Source organism: Xenopus laevis, chromosome 2L (assembly GCF_017654675.1).
Source record: "Xenopus laevis strain J_2021 chromosome 2L, Xenopus_laevis_v10.1, whole genome shotgun sequence".
Classification (NCBI taxonomy): domain Eukaryota; kingdom Metazoa; phylum Chordata; class Amphibia; order Anura; family Pipidae; genus Xenopus; species Xenopus laevis.
In genome coordinates this window covers 180,747,435-180,766,506 of record NC_054373.1, presented here as the reverse complement: position 1 = coordinate 180,766,506, position 19,072 = coordinate 180,747,435, and the positions used below count along the sequence as shown (strand labels likewise).

At 44.5% G+C, this 19,072-nt stretch overlaps 1 protein-coding gene across 13 annotated transcripts in view; it reads left to right on the top strand.

Annotated features, from left to right (window-relative positions):
* stim1.L (stromal interaction molecule 1 L homeolog) overlaps nucleotides 1–19,072 on the top strand; it is a 61,148-nt gene that overhangs the window by 33,766 nt on the left and 8,310 nt on the right. For 3 of the 13 annotated variants that reach the window (XM_041581148.1, XM_041581147.1, XM_041581146.1), the window contains exons 2-12: nucleotides 2,877–3,007; nucleotides 4,705–4,819; nucleotides 5,755–5,866; nucleotides 7,603–7,718; nucleotides 8,823–9,000; nucleotides 11,547–11,724; nucleotides 12,989–13,156; nucleotides 13,255–13,355; nucleotides 14,350–14,585; nucleotides 15,934–16,014; nucleotides 16,774–16,904. In XM_041581148.1, coding sequence (XP_041437082.1) covers nucleotides 2,877–3,007; nucleotides 4,705–4,819; nucleotides 5,755–5,866; nucleotides 7,603–7,718; nucleotides 8,823–9,000; nucleotides 11,547–11,724; nucleotides 12,989–13,156; nucleotides 13,255–13,355; nucleotides 14,350–14,585; nucleotides 15,934–16,014; nucleotides 16,774–16,904 — 1,547 coding nt within the window. 13 annotated transcript variants of the gene reach the window in all.

Genomic DNA, 19,072 nt, shown 5'->3' with positions numbered 1-19,072 from the left:
GTATCTCCCGCATTCTCTCCACTCTTATAATGAACAGTCAGCAGTTACGGGTCAGCGACCCACAACCTGTCTTTCCTGTAATTTCACTCTCTGTATGTGATGGTGCAGGAGAAGCTGCCTCGGGGGTCAGTCCCAGCCTTTTATGGATAGGTCACTCCTGGATCTGCATTATTTGGGAAAAGTAAAATAAGAGAGAAATGAGGTGTGTGATGCCCCCCAGCATTGAGCCTGGGCCTGTGCTTATACTCCCCCATATATTTAAAGGGTGGTTCATCTTTACATTAACTTTTAGTATGTTATAAAATGACCAAATCGAAGCAACTTTTCAATTGCCCTTCTTTTTTTTATTTTTTGTAGTTGTTGAATTATTCGTTTTTTCTTCTGACTCTTTCCAGCTTTCAAATTGGGGTCACTGACCCCATCTAAAAAAACAAATGCTCTGTAAGGCTACACATTTATTGTTACTTTTTATTCCTTTCTATTCAGGCCTCTCCTATTCATATTCCAGACTCTAATTCCTATCAATGCATGGTTGCTAGGGGAAGTTGGACCCTAGCAACCAGATGGCTGAAATTACAAACTGAAGAGCTGCTGAATAAAAAACTAAATAAGTCAAAAACGACAAATAATAAAAAATGAAAACCAATTACAAATTGTCTCAGAATATCCCTCTCTACATCATACTAATAGTTCATTTAAAGGAGAACAGCCCCTTCAAACAATATAGCTGGGGTTATAAAAAGTGAGTTGCTTGGATGGCAGGAGCCCCTTTAAATATGCAGAATTTTAAGTTGAATTTATGTAAATGTTACTGATTGGATTGTCTTTATGAATAAGAAATTGGGGGTTTGCTGTATGGGGGAGGGGCAGACTGTCGTGTTGGGATACTGGGCACTGCCATGCTGAGACTGCCTGCTCTGCTAAGGATCATGGGATTTGTTGCTGAATTGGATCCTGCTGAGGCAACCAGTGCTGAATGAGTTAAACTCACCCAGTCACTTATTTGTTGTGTTGGTGGCACGGCCAGTAAAGATGTTTGCACAGAAAGTAACACAAGTCTTGGCACAATGTTGTGATCACACCAGGTCTGTTACTTAATCACAGTGAACCTGGGCCATTGCAATGCCTACTGTGTGTTACAGGTCTAGCCTATCCTATTAAATCAACTAGTATGATGTAGGCAGTGATATTCTGAGAAAGTTTGCAATTCGTTGCTAGGCTTTATTTACCTTAGCAACCAGACAGTAGGAGACTGAGATATAGGAGAGGCCTGGATGAAAAGGTAAGTAATAAAATTAATCACAAAAATGCTGCATCATTTGTTGTTGTTGTTGCTGGGGTCAGTGACCCCCTGGTAACTTGTTGGTAAGAATAGATAACTGCGCCATGGGCTGGGCTTAGTGTATAGGAATGATCTGGGCTTGGGGCAGTGGCATTTCAAGTATTGGCAATTGCCCCTTCCCCTTGGGTAAAGTAATAAATGAAATAATAACTGCTATGCAGCAAGTCATTCTATTAGGAGTAATGCCCCACTCAGTGTCCTTGTGCGGAACTACTAGGGATGTAACAAATCCAGGATTCCGTTCAGGATTCGGCCTTTTTTCAGCAGGATTTGGTCTAATCCTTGTGCCTATGCAAGTTACGGGCGTGAACGGAAATCACGTAACTTTTTGTCACATAACAAGTAAGTAAAAAAAATTTTTTGCCACTTTTTCTCTTCCCGTCCCTAGTTTGCATAGGAGGCATATTAGGATTCTGTTTGGGATTTGGCTATTCCCAAATAGTGGATTCAGTTCATCCCTAAATATCCATCACTTGTACCCAGTGTGTGTCGGATATTGTGCCAGACCCACTATAAACTGCAGCAGCAAAATAAACAAGTCGTGCCTCGGGCATATGGGCAAAATATGATTGACAGCTCACATATCTTTTTAGGGAATTTGAAGCATAAATGTTTTATTAAGAATATTAGTAGTAATAATAATAATAATAATAATAATAACAATACAAAACCATCTGGGTTTCATGTTTTATTTGAAAAGGACTTTACTATACAGCTTTTTGTTTGGGTGACTCGTTCCCTTTAATCTCTTTCCACTCGTATATCTGTACTCGTGTGTGTGTGTGTGTGTGTGTGTGTGTGTGTGTGTGTGTGTGTGTATATATCACAATATCTAAATCCATACAGGGCCTTGCTATAGGTTATGTGCTTCAAGGGTTAATATTATATATAATGATTTATTCAATACACTGTATAGTAAGCACTGGCCTCTCTTCTTTATTAATCTGTCTGGGACCTTACGTTTGTCCTTTTCTCAGTCTGGGAATTGGAATCTTAGGGAAGTGCCAGCTTTGGACTTAGAATTTTAGGGAAGTGCCTATCTGGTTATTTGGGATGTGCCATTCTGGGAATTGGGATCTTGGGTATGTGGCAGTTTGGGAATTAGTGTTGTTCTGGGAATTGGTCTTGGAATTTGGATCTTAGGTTTTTGACAGTTTGGGAATTAGTGTTGTTCTGGGAATTGGTCTTGGAATTGGGATTTTAGGTATGTGACAGTTTGGGAATTCGTGTTGTTCTGGGAATTGGTGTGGGAGGTTTGGGATGTGCCAGTCTGGAAATTTAAATCTTTGGGATGTGCCAGTTAGGGAATTAGGAGTTTAAGGATGTGCAAATCTAAGAATTGGGATTTTAGGGATGTGCCAGTGTGGGAATTAGAAGATTATTTTAAGTGCCAATGTGGGAATTGAGAGTTTTCGGGATTTGCCATTGTGGTTTGGGCATTAAAGGAGGTGGCAGTTTGGTGATGGGGATGTTTGAGTGTCTACCTATTGGTTTAGTGACGTATAAAAGTAACCGTGTGATTTTTGTCCTACAGAATTCTGTCGGATAGACAAGCTCCTGTGCCACAGTACTGATGAGCTGCTCAGCTTCGAGGCGGTGATGAGTATTCACAAACAGATGGACGATGATGCCAACGGCAGTGTGGATGTTGAGGAGAGCGACGAGGTGAGTGACTGGCATTGGCCCAAGCTCCTCCCTGTGCCACCCAGTGCCCACCCTCCTCCCTGTGCCCCCCAGTGCTCGTTGCTACTCTCCATGATGGATTATGTGTTGGGCTGGGCCTGGAAATCATCCCACAGATACTCCATTTCTATTTGTTTTGCTGAATGGGCATCTTTATCCAGTATTTACATCATGGCACCTTGTCTGCCCTCTGCCCTATATTCCAACTAGAACCTTAACAATACCAGTACCCACATGTGCCCCCATAGAATTCCCTTTTATTTGTGTATGTATGTATGTATGTATGTATGTATATATGTATGTGTGTGTGTGTGTGTATGTGTGTATATATATATATATATATATATATATATATATATATATATATATATATATATATATATATATATATATATATATATATATATATATATATATATATATATATATATATGTGTGTGTGTAGATATAGATATAGATATATATATATATATATAGATATATATATATATATATATAAAATATATATATATTCTATATGTATTGTCAGACGCCAGCTGTATACTAATATAATGTGCATATACTGTATGTGTATATATATATATATATATATATTATATATATATATATATATATGTTATTTTTCCCCCCTGGCTCCTCTCGTGCCCTGAAGCCTAACTGTCAGCTCAAGGAAAACAGAAAAGAGCTATCACTTTACATCTGCATCTTCCCTGGCTAAATATATAGAGCGACAGCTGAAGCAGCAAGACGCTGGGGGAGGGACACTTGGCCCCGGTGACATTGCACAACTAAACCCTGACTGGCGGCTGTGTGTTATGCCCAGGAGTAGTGGGGGGCACCAGGGCTCTGCCCAAGTTGTTCTGTGATGCACTTCATGATCATGTGATGTCTAATGGTTAACACTTTGCCCAATATTCATGCCATATTATATACAGAGAATAACATATATATATATATATATATTCATTCTGTACATTCTGTACAATTGGTTGAAAACTGAGACTCTTGTCCCTGTGCTGACTCTTGGCAGTCTCCTGATAGCACAGAGTGTGTCTCGTAGGGACTTGGCACCCCCTCTGGGGCATTTCACCTTTACTGTATCACTGACCCCATCTAAAAACAAATGCTCTGTAAGGCTACAAATGTATTGTTATATCTACTTTTTATTCCTCGTCTTTCTATTCAGACCCTCTCCTATTCATATTCCAGTCTCTTATTCAAATCAGTGCACGGTTGCTAGGGGAATTTGGACTCTGGCAACCAGATGGCTGAAATTACAAACTGGAGAGCTGCTGAATAAAAAGCTAAATAAGTCAAAACCCACAAATAATAAAAAAATAAAAACCAATTGTAAATTGTCTCAGAATATCACTCTTTACATCATACTAACAGTTAATTTAAAGGTGAACAACCCCTTTAATGAGGAAGAGGAATCGGGAATCTGGGAAACATTATTAATGTTGTTAAACACTGTTTTTCGGAGTCACCGGAGGGCGCTGTCACTATGTAGACTTTGGATAACCATTCCTCCTCTGAGCGTTCCTGACTCCTAATAAATAATGAGAAGTAAGGACACCCGTGTAGGAGAAGTGTGGGTTTCTCTAGTAGAGACAATTCTGTCTCACACATTATCTGGGCTGCAGTTCCACTGGGTCTCATGTGGGGTCTCTCGCTTTTAGTTTCTCAGGGAAGACCTGAATTACCACGACCCCACAGCCAAGCACAGCACCTTCCATGGAGAGGACAAGCTGATCAGTGTGGAGGATCTTTGGAACAGCTGGAAAATATCAGAAGGTGAGAATAAACGGCTCCCATTATTAATTGGGTAAACCCCGCCTCAGTGATCAGGAAATGACCGACAACTGCCATGTTGCTGTCATGTGACTGAGGCTTGCAATTGGTCAGTGTTCCCTGGGATGTGGGTAATATTGTATTTAATCAGATGGTGGGTAAGGTTGGCACCTGACATTAATAGTGCCCAGTCAATATAAACCCACTGTGTGTATGTTTAAATACAGTAATATATGTCTATATAGAGTAATATGTGTCTATATACAGTAATATATGCCTGTATACAGTAATATATGCCTATATACAGTAATATATGTCTAGAGCAGGGATCTCCAACCTTTAAAACCCGTGAACAACATTCAGTAGTAAAAGGAGTTGGGGAGCAACACTAGCATGAGTCAAATAAGGGCTGTGATTGGCCATTTAGTAGCCCTTATTTGGATTGTCAACCTACACTGAGACTCTGTTTGGCAGTGCATTTGGTTTTTATGAAGCCAAAACTTGCCTCCAAGCCTGGAATTCAAAAATAAGCCCCTGCTTTGAGGCCACTGGGAGCAACATCCAAGGGGTTGGGGAGCAACATGTTACGTACAAGCTACTGGTTGGTGATCAGTGGTCTAGAGTAATATATATCTATGTACAGTAATAGATGTCTATATAGAGTAATAGATGTCTATATAGAGTAAAATATGTCTATATACAGTAATAAATGCCCATATACAGTAAATGTCTATATACAGTAAGTAACAGGTGTCTATACCCATATACTTGTTAAGGCAACTCCCACCTGTATGTATTAATAAGAGACTATAACTCCCAATTAGGGACTTTCATAGGACCAAAGCTGCTGGTTTATTGACGTCCTGCACTGTGTCACTGCTGGGGGTTGCTGTGAGTTGCAGTTGCACATAGTTACATCTCATTACTCTCTCTTGCAGTCTATAACTGGACGGTGGATGAAGTGGCCCAGTGGTTGATCACATATGTGGAGCTGCCCCAGTATGAAGAGACATTCCGCAAGCTGCAGCTCAGTGGCAGAGACATGCCCAGGTAGGTGGGTGAGGCCGGTGCTCCTTTTAAGTCCTCAACTCACTTTTTATTATCCATTATTTATATATTTATATGTCACTCACCTTAGTCCCTGCTTCACTTACAACCTCCCCCCACCTTCTGAGGCACCTTCAGTACACATGGGACCCCCTCATAGTGCCCCTAGGATGCCCATATTGTACGTAGCCTCACCGTGGGTGCCGTGTATCAGCCCCGTAGCCTCACTGTGGGTGCTGTGTATCGGGTGCAGCAGCTGAGGATGTTCTTTCACTTACTGACGTTTGTGCCATGTTTATTCTTCCAGAGAATTAATGAGATCCTTTGTATTCGCTGGCTGGGGGTTGCTCAGTAACACAAGATTGTTCTCCTGCACTTAATGGCCAGTACATGAGCCTGTCGCCCGCTTCTCCCTCTAATATCTCTGGACTTTATTGCTTCTCCCTCTAATATCTCAGGACTTTATTGCTTCTCCCTCTAATATCTCCGGACTTTATTGCTTCTCCCTCTAATATCTGAGGACTTTATTGCTTCTCCCTCTAATATCTCCGGACTTTATTGCTTCTCCCTCTAATATCTCAGGACTTTATTGCTGCTCCCTCTAATATCTCAGGACTTTATTGCTTCTCCCTCTAATATCTCAGGACTTTATTGCTTCTCCCACTAATATCTCAGGACTTTATTGCTTCTCCCTCTAATATCTCAGAACTTTATTGCTTCTCCCTCTAATATCTCAGAACGTTATTGCTTCTCTCTCTAATATCTCAGGACTTTATTGCTTCTCTCTCTCTCTCTAATATCTCAGGACTTTATTGCTTCTCTCTAATATCTAAGGACTTTATTGCTTCTCTCTCTAATATCTCAGGACTTTATTGCTTCTCCCACTAATATCTCAGGACTTTATTGCTTCTCCCACTAATATCTCAGGACTTTATTGCTTCTCCCACTAATATCTCAGGACTTTATTGCTTCTCCCACTAATATCTCAGGACTTTATTGCTTCTCCCACTAATATCTCAGGACTTTATTGCTTCTCTCTCTAATATCTCAGGACTTTATTGCTTCTCTCTCTCTGATATCTCAGGACTTTATTGCTTCTCTCTCTCTCGAATATCTCAGAACTTTATTGCTTCTCTCCCTCGAATATTCTCTCTCTCAAATATCTCAGGACTTTATTGCTTCCCCACTAATATCTCAGGACTTTATTGCTTCCCCACTAATATCTCAGGACTTGATTGCTTCTCCCTCTAATATCTCAGGACTTTATTGCTTCCCCACTAATATCTCAGGACTTGATTGCTTCTCCCTCTAATATCTCAGGACTTTATTGCTTCTCTCTCTAATATCTCAGGACTTTATTGCTTCTCTCTATTATATCTCAGGACTTTATTGCTTCTCTCTCTCGAATATCTCAGGACTTTATTGCTTCCCCACTAATATCTCCAGACTTTATTGCTTCTCCCTGTAATATCTCAGGACTTGATTGCTTCTCCCTCTAATCAGATTACATTCAGGTTAATGAGCATGAAGCTCTGGTATCACTAGGAGTTGTGTGAACTGGAGATGTTTGTGTTAAAATTGCAACTGTCAGACAGTGGATCCAGGGTCCCATATGAATAATAAAATATAATCTAATATCTGTCAGTAGTTGGGTCACTAATAACACACAGCCAGAAGTAATGGTGCTTTGTACAAAGCAATGGGAACGTGTTTGTGCCTCAATCTCTCGTGTCACACAGGTTGGCAATCGCCAACGCCACCATGACGGGCACCCTCCTGAAAATGACCGACCGCAGTCAGAGGCAGAAGCTGCAGCTCAAGGCGTTGGACACGGTGCTGTTTGGGCCTCCTCTGTGTAAGTGACTGGTAATGGGGTTGGAATGTTACAACTGATTGTAGTTCCCAAGTCATTTTTCATTGGGCACCTCCTGTAGAGACTCAGCTGGGCCTTGATCCCTTCATATGAGCCGCTTTTAATCATATGCCAGTGATCTGTCCTTGGTATGAGCACCGCCAAATTAACGGTTTATTAACTGTTTATTAAATGGTTATTACTGCCCCGTGTCCCAGCTCCCCAATAGTCCGGGAAGCACAAGGGGCACATCCCACCAGCCTCTACATTCACTGCCCCTGTATTTAATTACACATATATGTGCCACATCACAACACTAAGTCAGTGTCTTGTGTAACATTGTATGGGAGCTTTATAATAAAAATACCTTATTGGCAGTTACCCACTGGGTGTAACAAACAAGGGAAAGTTGTGCTCACCACTAGTTTTTAAAACCATTAGGCGGGGGTGCAATGAGGCTGTGACCACAAAATACATTTAGACAAATACAAGATCCTCTGCACTCAACCCATTATCAATATATTTAAGACAGAGACATTTTGTGCATACTGCTACTGAAAAATGCCTTACCCTTTAAACAAAACAGGGATTGTTTGTCCATATATTGCAATATATTTAAGATGAACAACTACGTCAAAGTCATCCCATATCTGGCCAGTCCTACGCTTAATTTTCATCTGATTCATTAAGAATTCTATGGTTTCATTATACATTTTATAAAGGGACTACGTTTTACCTGCAACTTACTTGCTGCTTTCAAAGTAAAACTCCCAAAATCCCACTGGTGTCTTTATTAGACACCAGTGGGATCACCTGACTATAGCTGGGAAGGGTGGGAGCTACAACATGGAGCTGGTCACTGCTCCTGTATAAACTATAACAAACAAGGGAAAGTTGTGCTCACCACTAGTTTTTAAAAACCCACTGGGTGACCATTACCCTCCCACTCCTGTGAACCCCATGCGATGCCCAGGCCAGTGCAAAAGTGACAGTGAACAAGCAGAAAATGGCAGAACCTGGAGCAAGAACAGAAATAACCCCCCTCATGGATACAGCCCCCCATCCTGCCGAGAAACACTAGTGACAGTGCCCGTTTCTTTCCCGCAGTGACTCGTCACAATCATCTCAAGGACTTCATGTTGGTCGTGTCCATCGTCATCGGGGTGGGGGGGTGCTGGTTTGCCTACATCCAGAACCGCTACTCCAAGGACCACATGAAGAAGATGATGAAGGACCTGGAGGGTTTGCACCGTGCTGAGCAGAGTCTCCATGACTTGCAGGAGAGGTGGGTGCACTGCTGTTTCACACTGTCGCCTCTTTGTACCTTCTGTACTAACCCATTATTTCTGGCTCTGAGCCACTCCTGGACTTGGTTTTGTAGCTATGGGGAGACCCTCTGTATGGAGAGGGTCGTGGGGTCCCTCTGTATGGAGAGGGTCGGGGGGTCCCTCTGTATGGAGAGAGTCGGGGGGTCCCTCTGTATGGAGAGAGTCGGGGGGTCCCTCGTATGGAGAGAGTCGGGGGTCCCTCTGTATGGAGAGAGTCGGGGGGTCCCTCTGTATGGAGAGAGTCGGGGGTCCCTCTGTATGGAGAGAGTCGGGGGGGTCCCTCTGTATGGAGAGAGTCGGGGGGGTCCCTCTGTATGGAGTGAGTCGGGGGGGTCCCTCTGTATGGAGAGAGTCGGGGGGTCCCTCTGTATGGAGAGAGTCGGGGGGTCCCTCTGTATGGAGAGAGTCGGGGGGTCCCTCTGTATGGAGAGAGTCGGGGGGGTCCCTCTGTATGGAGAGAGTCGGGGGGTCCCTCTGTATGGAGAGAGTCGGGGGGGTCCCTCTGTATGGAGAGAGTCGGGGGGTCCCTCTGTATGGAGAGAGTCGGGGGGTCCCTCTGTATGGAGAGAGTCGGGGGGTCCCTCTGTATGGAGAGAGTCGGGGGGTCCCTCTGTATGGAGAGAGTCGGGGGGTCCCTCTGTATGGAGAGAGTCGGGGGGTCCCTCTGTATGGAGAGAGTCGGGGGGTCCCTCTGTATGGAGAGAGTCGGGGGGTCCCTCTGTATGGAGAGAGTCGGGGGGGTCCCTCTGTATGGAGAGAGTCGGGGGGGGTTCCTCTGTATGGAGAGAGTCGGGGGGGGTTCCTCTGTTTGGAGAGAGTCGGGGGGGGGTCCCTCTGTTTGGAGAGAGTCGGGGGGGGTCCCTCTGTATTGAGAGAGTCGGGGAGTCCTGGACCTGTAACCACTTGGGCTCCCTCTCCTGTGTGTCTGCACCCCCTGTTCTCCCCGCATGGAAACTTTCAATTGTAGCCTTGGGTTCATTTGAAATCTGACTCCCAGATTTGGAAAAAATGATGGGTTTCCCATTAATAACCAGTAAATTCCTGAATCATTGGCTGGATCAGAACCGCTAGTTACTGACTCATTAACCCTTTAATTCACAGCTTTATATCCAGCATTCTGTTTCCATTGGGTAGATTCACTTAAAGGGGTGCCAGGGAGTGGGGGCTCAGCTTTTTACCCCTTTCCCTACAGGCAGCTGAGAGATAGACCCGGCCAATCTATGATCGGAAAGTGAAGCGGATCAATATGGGTTTGGAATTTCAGATTTACTGTAAATTCTTGTAGATCAGAGCTTGGCCTGGGGCCTCCGTGGGATTTATTTGGGGTTAATGAGCTTTGTTTGTCCTCAAGGGGGGGGGCAGTAACATTCGGATGAGCAAATGAGTGTTAACCCTAAATTCCATCCTGATTGTCCCACTCTCTGTAATGTAATCACAGCAGAATTCCACATTCACTTACGACTTTTGTAGTTTGAGTGTAACAACGTGGGAATATTATAATGGGAAAGTAGAATTACTTCTTTATTTTCCCTGATTTCTCTGTTACTGGATCAGCTGTGAGACCTGAATTCTCCTCCCATGATTCTCCTAATGGGCCCCTATTCTGATAGGTTGGGACTTGCTTAACGGTGTACAAAGGGGTTAATAATGGAGATCCCATAAAGCTGGCAGCATAGGTATTCCCTGTACTAAGCACAATTCAGCAGGAACAGCCCCTAAGTTTGCTCATAGTCTGTACAGAGAGATCCCATAAAACTATGGAGTATAAAGCAGGAGTTGTGGAGGTGTGTTTTGTCCCTGTGTCTGGGTTTTCTTTGTTCCACAGTTAGACTATTTGCTCCCAGTTTATAGACAAGTTGGGACAGAGCAGACTTGGGAATTTGTTGTGAAATATATACTTTTTTCCTAATTTAGTAATTACATGTCCCTTCATGACGGTTGTTGTATCTATAGCAAATTAGAAATGTGTTTCTGGGCAGTTTCAGTAGCAGCCGCTCTCGTACAGAAGGACACAACCCAAGGCTGGGACAGACAGACAGGGAGTAGCTGATGTAGAGTGCTAGCATGTGGGCCTACACTACCTATATAAGGGTTAATATCTGCAATATCCAAACCTCAGCAACGAGTCTCTGTGTATTTGCTGCAGTTAATTAATTGCCTTTTATTTCCATTTATTTCACTGCTCAAAGTCCCGTCCTGCCCTCTAGTGGACACTCTCACACACTGCATGCTGCACACTGAGCTGTAGAAACAAATAATAAAAATAAAATAAACTTTATCCTCTGCCAAAGTAAAACTGTTCTGTTTCTTACGGATTCATAGGGAGACGCAGAGTTATCATGGTATATATCTATATATTTATCTGTATAATCCAATAAAACCCTGCCAGCTCATAGGCTGCAGAATTGCAGAGCATTCATTGGTCGCCCATTACACTCACACATCTGATTATGTATAAACCTTAATTGATTTGATTGTCGCACGTGTCTGTTTGTGCTCACAGGCTGCAGAAGGCCCAGGAGGAGCATCACACGGTGGAGGTGGAGAAGGTTCACCTGGAGAAGAAGCTGCAGAATGAGATCAGTCTGGCAAAACAGGAGGCTCAGAGGCTGCGGGAGCTCAGGGAGGGAACAGAGAATGAGCTGAGTCGGCAGAAATACGCTGAGCAGGAGCTGGAGCAGGTGAGGGAGGGAACAGCAATGGGAAACATCATGTGATTATTTCACTCACTAGTCATTGGCTCCAAACTCCACTGCTCTCCCGGGTACAATGTTCTGATCATTCACAATCTGCCCAACCTCTGCCTGATAATGAGAAAACTAAATCAGAGCTGGAAATACAGTCAATGGGGGAGGGACAGGATCATTTTTTACCTTGGGACCATGGGAAAGAGAACAGCCCAGGAGCAGGAAGTACAGAGAATCAGAGCTCTGTTCCTGGGTAAATACTGGGGGAGATTGGATTCACTTACCCAGGGGGAGGTTCCTGTCTGACCATGGGAAAGAGAACAGCCCAGGAGCAGGAAGTACAGAGAATCAGAGCTTTGTTCCTGGGTAAGTACTGGTGGGGGATTGGATTCACTTACCCAGGGGGAGGTTCCTGTCTGACCATGGGAAAGAGAACAGCCCAGGAGCAGGAAGTACAGAGAATCAGAGCTTTGTTCCTGGGTAAGTACTGGTGGGGGATTGGATTCACTTACCCAGGGGGAGGTTCCTGTCTGACCATGGGACAGAAGGCAAGTCAGACTGGGTTCATGTAGACAGGGAGAGGATATAAGGGGTGCCAGTTCAAAGACCCCAAAACTGCAGATGCAGGAGTTGTCAGTAAAGGGGGGGAAGACATGGATTCACCAGTTTGCACCAAGTTTTCTGCCCACATTAAAGGGATGATTCACCTTTCAGTTATAGAATGGCTAATTCTAAGCAACTTATCAATTGGTCTTGATTATTATTTTTTTTTATATAGTTTTTTAATTATTTTCCTTCTTCTTCTGACTCTTTCCAGCTTTCAAATGGGGGTCACTGACCCCATATAAAAAACAAATGCTCTGTAAGGCTACAAATGTATTATTACATATTATTACTCCTCTTTCTTTTCAGGCCTCTCCTATTCATATTCCAATCATATTTAAATCAATGCATGGTTGCTGGGGTAATTAGGACCCTAGCAACCAGACGGCTGAAATTACAAACTGGAGAGCTGCTGAATAAAAATCTAAATAAGTTAAAAAGCTAAGTTAAAAATCACAAATAATGAAACATGAGCCAATTGCAAATAGTCTCAGAATATCCCTCTCTACATCATACTAACAGTTAATTTAAAGGTGAACACCCCCTTTAATCCTATAGATACATTTGTGCTTTCCCAGCCGGGCGCAGGTTGGTCAGTTGCAGGACGGGTTGGTTAGTGGCCAGTACTAATGGTTTGTGGCCCCGTGTGTTACAGGTGAGAATGGCCCTAAAGAATGCCGAGAAGGAGCTGGAGTCTCACAGTAACTGGTCGGCCCCGGATGCGCTGCAGAAATGGCTCCAGCTGACCCACGAGGTGGAGGTTCAGTATTACAATATCAAGAAGCAGAATGCCGAGAAGCAGCTGATGTTGGCCAAGGAAGGGGTGAGGGGCTCCCCATTTCTCTGGGGTTTCTGGGTCTCCAGACTCTCCCACTGGTGTTGCTTCATGTCTCCTGACATTGTTCCCTTGTTTCTTTTTAGGCAGAAAAAATCAAAAAGAAGAGAAATACATTATTTGGGACATTTCACGTGGCTCATAGCTCCTCCCTCGATGATGTGGATCATAAAATCCTCACGGCAAAGTGAGTCTCACACACACCTGAGAACTGTTTTATTTACCCTTTATTTATTTATAGCACCTACATACCCACACTACATCATCATCATTTATTTATATAGCGCTGTCAAGATAGGCAGTGCTTTACATCATTCCATCCACCCCTGCCCCAGTGAGCTTACAATCTAATGTCCCTATCACATTCCCATTAGTCCCTGCCCCAGTGAGCTTACAATCTAAGGTCTCTATCACATTCCCATCAGTCCCTGTCCCAGTGAGCTTACAATCTAAGCTCCATATCACATTTCCATCAGTCCCTGTCCCAGTGAGTTTACAATCTAAGGTTTCTCTCACATTCTGCCCCAGTGAGTTTACAATCTAATGTCATTATCACATTCACATCAGTCCCTGCCCCAGTGAGTTTACAATCTAAGCTCCCTATCACATTCCCATCAGTCCCTGTCCCAGTGAGCTTACAATCTAAGGTTTCTCTCACATTCTGCCCCAGTGATTTTACAATCTAATGTCATTATCACATTCACATCAGTCCCTGCCCCAGTGAGCTTACAATCATAGGTCCCTATCACATTCTTATCAGTCCCTGCCCCAGTGAACTTACAATCTAAGGTCCCTATCACATTCCCATCAGTCCCTGCCCCAGTGAGCTTACAATCATAGGTCCCTATCACATTATTATCAGTCCCTGCCCCAGTGAATTTACAATCTAAGGTCCCTATCACATTCCCATCAGTCCCTGTCCTAGTGAGCTTACAATCTAAAGTCCCTATCACATTCTTATTAGTCCTTGTCCCAGTGAGCTTACAATCTAAAGTCCGTATCACATTCTCATCAGTCCCTGCCCCAGTGAGCTTACAATCCAAGGCCCCTATCACATTCTGAGTTTACAGTGACATTTCCACATTAGGGGTCTGTAGGTATTTGGGGTGTGGGAAGAGTCCCCTGAGGAGCTCACACTCACAGATAGTGACCCACTCAGCTGTCTCTCTCGCTCTCTATAGACAGGCACTCAGTGAAGTGACCGCTGCTCTCCGTGAGCGTTTGCATCGCTGGCAGCAGATCGAGACCCTCTGTGGCTTCCAGATTGTCAATAACCCCGGGCTCCATGCGCTGATGACGGCTCTGAATATAGACCCCAGCCTTATGGGGGTGTCTCGCCCTGCACCCACACATTTCATTATGTCGGACGACCTCGATGACTTGGATGAAGATATTGTATCTCCCATCACTATGCAATGTACGTGCCCACCCGCGGGTTACTTTTGTGCCAGCGTTTAGGACGGGCATTTTCCATTGGTTAAAATTGTGGGTGAGGGGAGGGACCAAATAATGTGCCAAGATTTCCTGTGCCCGCTGTGATATACACATTCTCTTTGCTATTGCTTCTCATTTGTTATTTTTTGTGATTTTTTAACTGTTTAGCATTTTGCTCAGCCGTTCTCTCCTGTGTGATATTTTAGCAGCTATCTGGTTGCTAGGGTACAGTTTACCCTAGCAACCAGGCATTCATTTAAATTAGAGACCGGAATATGAAGAGAAAGGTAAGGAATAAAAAGGAATAAAATTGTAATCTCACAGCGGCTGCATGGGTCAGTGACCCCCCCCCCATCTTACAGCTAGACAATTCTAAAACTATACAAAATAAACAATGCAGACCATTTGAAAGTTTGCTTAGAACATGAAATTCTATATCATACTAAAAGCTTCTTTAAAGGTAAAGTGCTCCTTAAAGAACTAAACCCTTAATTAAAAAAAACCCTACCCCTCTGCTACAAAGACCCCCTCCCTGCTCTCCCCCCCCCCAGCCTAGTTGTTACCCCTTGGTGCAGATTAAGGGCAAATGGAGTTCATGGGCGACATCTTCTTCTCTTCGGTAATCTTTGGCATCGGCAATTTCCGGGACTTTCGCCACATGCAACGTTATCACGAAACGGAAGATTGCTCCACCTGTGCATGTGCCGATACACCGCTCTCTTACAGAAGAGAAGAAGATGGCGCCCGTGAACTCTGATGCCCTGAATCTGCACCGAGGGGTAAGTAAAGAATTAGGGGCATTTACCAGGGGTAACGGCTAGGCTGGGGGGGAGCAGGGAGGCGGGACTATGTAGGGTAGGGGGGTAGGATTTTTTAATTAAGGGTTTAGTTCTCCATTAAAAGCAATTGGTTGGACTGGTATATGAGCATGAGGTGTGTATGGAAGTAAGACATGGGGGTGTCTCCAGTCTGTGAGTGAGTGAGAGCGCCCACTGCAGGACGGAACTGATACTACTGTGGGGCTTATTTACTATATTAATATAGTTGCTAAACTGCACCCCGGGGCAGTTGCCCATAGCAACCCATTTGCAGTTCATCAGGATCATTAGAGAAGTTAGAAAATGAAAGAAAATATCAGATTGATTGCAGTGACCAACTGCATGGGTGCCACTCAGCACTCGATAAAAGTAAATCCGCCCCTGTGCCTCCCAGTCAGTGAAGGACAGTGAGTAAGTGGTAGGCACAGTACTCAGCCGAGCAGCTGTCACACCTTGTCTTCCCACTGTCACATCATTGATTTCCTTTGGCTCTTCCCTGATTGGCTGAGACAGATGCAGCCTGGGTTATGGGACGCAGGTTCAATGAGCGCCCGTCTGCCTGCTCTGAGGATTCCTCACTCTGGAAGTTTTCTGGTTTGAACTCGTTTTTGTTTGGGGTCTGTCTCTTGCACCCTCCATGCTTTCTGTAGCTCACCTCCTCCTCTGGAATAGCTGCGCACTTCCCCTTTAAATGTTCATATGGGAATATCCTATGTTTCTGTAGCTCCTCCCCTCTCTATGTAGAACTATATGCTTGACTCCCTACAGGCTGTGTGTCTGGCGCTGTGTGAGATATTCACCCTGCATTCCTACACCGGCACGCAGTTACTCAGCCGTCTGTAGTTAATCTCATGTTCCATAGGGCTTTGGTTCACACACACACACACACACACGTATGTATATATGAAGTGGAGAAAGACTTCTGTATTTACACCTTTGATTGAGCAAGCGTATAGTAGGCCCTCTAGTATTGCTCCACCAACATGATTGGATTGTAAGCTCTTGTCAACAGGGTCCACTGATCCCATTATTATTCTATTGCTCTTGTTAAATGATTGTTAATGCTGTGGTTGAAGCTAAATGGAGCTGCTCTTTATATAGTGACAAACTGGATAATGTCTGTGCACATTGTGTGTCTATAGAGAACTGACCTGTGTGTGAGTGTGAGTGAAGGAGTGAGTGTGAGTGCAGATGTATGAGTGGGCCCTTCTCTGGCTGCCCTTGTACCCACCACACACACATATATATATCAGTGCACCCCCTGCTGCATGTCTCTCCTCTCAGCATGACTGGATTATTCCGGGATATATTCCTGACATACCGACTCCATTTAATTCAGTCTCTTTCTCCCAGCAGCCCCCAACCTGAGCCTTCGGCAGCGACACGTGGACTCCCAGCTTGCACTCGGACCCCAGAGGTTGGTAGAAGGGTATCTGGTGAGCCAGAGCGAGGCCACCCCACAGCTCCATTACCGTCCCAGCAAGGTGTCTCTCCACCGAATGCGCAGTCTCTCTACTGGACAGTCTTTCAGCTCTGAGCATCACCCCTGCAGCACCCCCTCCACCTCCCCTCCCTCCACTTGCCCCCCATTTTCCACTACCCCTCTGCCCCCTCCTGGGCCGCTCTCTCATCCCGTCTATTACCATCACTCTACCACTTACTATGTGCAGATGGACCCCCTTCCTGATCTGCCCCCTCCTGATGTCACTTCTGGGATCTCATGTCGCTCTCCCAGTGTCGGGTATATCTGCATGCGTGTGTGCTGCATCCCTCGCTGCATTATCCATGCACTGACATGTTTCTGCTGAGCTTGCGCCTGCATCATTAACTCTCTGCTCTCCTAATCCCTCCAGTACATTGACCCTATTACACTGGCTACTGTACCCTCTAACCTAATTTCTTGATCCCATGGGCACTTATATATGTCTCCACCTAAAAACGTTTCAGGGTGTGCATGTCCATGCAGCAGAAGAATAGATGCAGGACTGCACTTCAAACCAAAGATAGAATCTCAGCTGCCATAAGGCAGGACAGGACTGCTGCTTACAATGAGGATCAGATAGGATCTGTGCAGCCACTGGGACAGAATGTTCTGTTATACAGATAGCTAGAATCTCAGCTGCCATAAAGCAGGACAGAACTGCTGCTTACAATGGGGATCAGATAGGATCTGTGCAGCCCTGTGCTTACAATGGGGGTCAGATAGGATCTGTGCAGCCACTGGGACAGAATGCTCTGTTATACAGATAGCTAGAATCTCAGCTGCCATAAAGCAGGACAGGACTGCTGCTTACAATGGGGATCAGATAGGATCTGTGCAGCCACTGGGACAGAATGCTCTGTTATACAGATAGCTAGAATCTCAGCTGCCATAAAGCAGGACAGGACTGCTGCTTACAATGGGGATCAGATAAGATCTGTGCAGCCACTGGGACAGAATGCTCTGTTATACAGATATCTAGAATCTCAGCTGCCATAAAGCAGGACAGGACTGCTGCTTACAATGGGGATCAGATAGGATCTGTGCAGCCACTGGCACAGAATGCTCTGTTATACAGATATCTAGAATCTCAGCTGCCATAAAGCAGGGCAGAAACTGTTGATTCTTAGCCCCTCCTCCTGCCTATGTGTGTCTGGCTCCACCTCATCTCCTCAGTTCTTTTAAAAAGCTCAGCTGGTGGAGACATAGTAGATAGAAGGAAGAGCAAGAGACAACAGAGTAGATAGCGAGAAAGAGGTCCCGATGCCCATACTAAAATCAGCCTGGGTGGGACTTACTGCAGTGACAGTTTGGGCCTACTAGAAAAGGGTTTTCCGGTAAGTATAAAACCCCTTTTTCTCTAGTCGGCCCTCCTGTCAGTGCAGACGTTGTGGGACATCCAAAAGCTGTTCCGAATTTAGGGTAGGTAATTGGAAATGCGTAGCTTAATTTGCCTATTCACTGTGCTACTGCAGCTTGAAGAACTTTTCGACCAAACACGGCCGATTGAGAAGCAAACACATTTAAATTGTAAAACTTTATGAAAGTATTTGGTGAAACCCAAGTGGCTGCTTTGCCCAAGAAGTGCTTTGTGCCCTAGTTGAGTGAGCCTTTACTGAGAATGGTCTGGTCTTGTTTTGGTAGTCGTGTGCTATATTTATAGTCTCTACCAACCAACGGGCAATCATCTTCTTAGAAATGGCCAGTCCTTTATGTGAGCCTCGGTATTACGACAATCTCTTTAGGTGAATCCTTAGAGCTCTCACTACATCCAGTGTGTGTAGTGATTTCTCTCGCTCCTGTGTTGGATGAGGACCAAAAGATGGTAAAATAATATCCTGATTTAGGTGGAATTCGGATACCACTTTGGGTAGAAATTATGAGTACCACCTTGTCGGAATGGATAGACAACCATGGTTCCTTGCAGGAAAGGGCCGCTAGTTCTGACACCCATTTAGCTGAGGTAATAGCTACCAAAAATAATACTTTGAGAGATAACCACTTTAATTCACAAGATGCTAGTGGTTCAAAAGGTGGTTTTTGTAGAGCACTCAGGCCAAGAGGAAGATCCCAGGTTGAAAGCGGTTGTTTAATTGGGGGACGTTCTCTGGCCACCCCCTTAAGGAATTGTATTTCCATTGTGTCGGCCCATCGTGTGGGTTAAGATGGCTA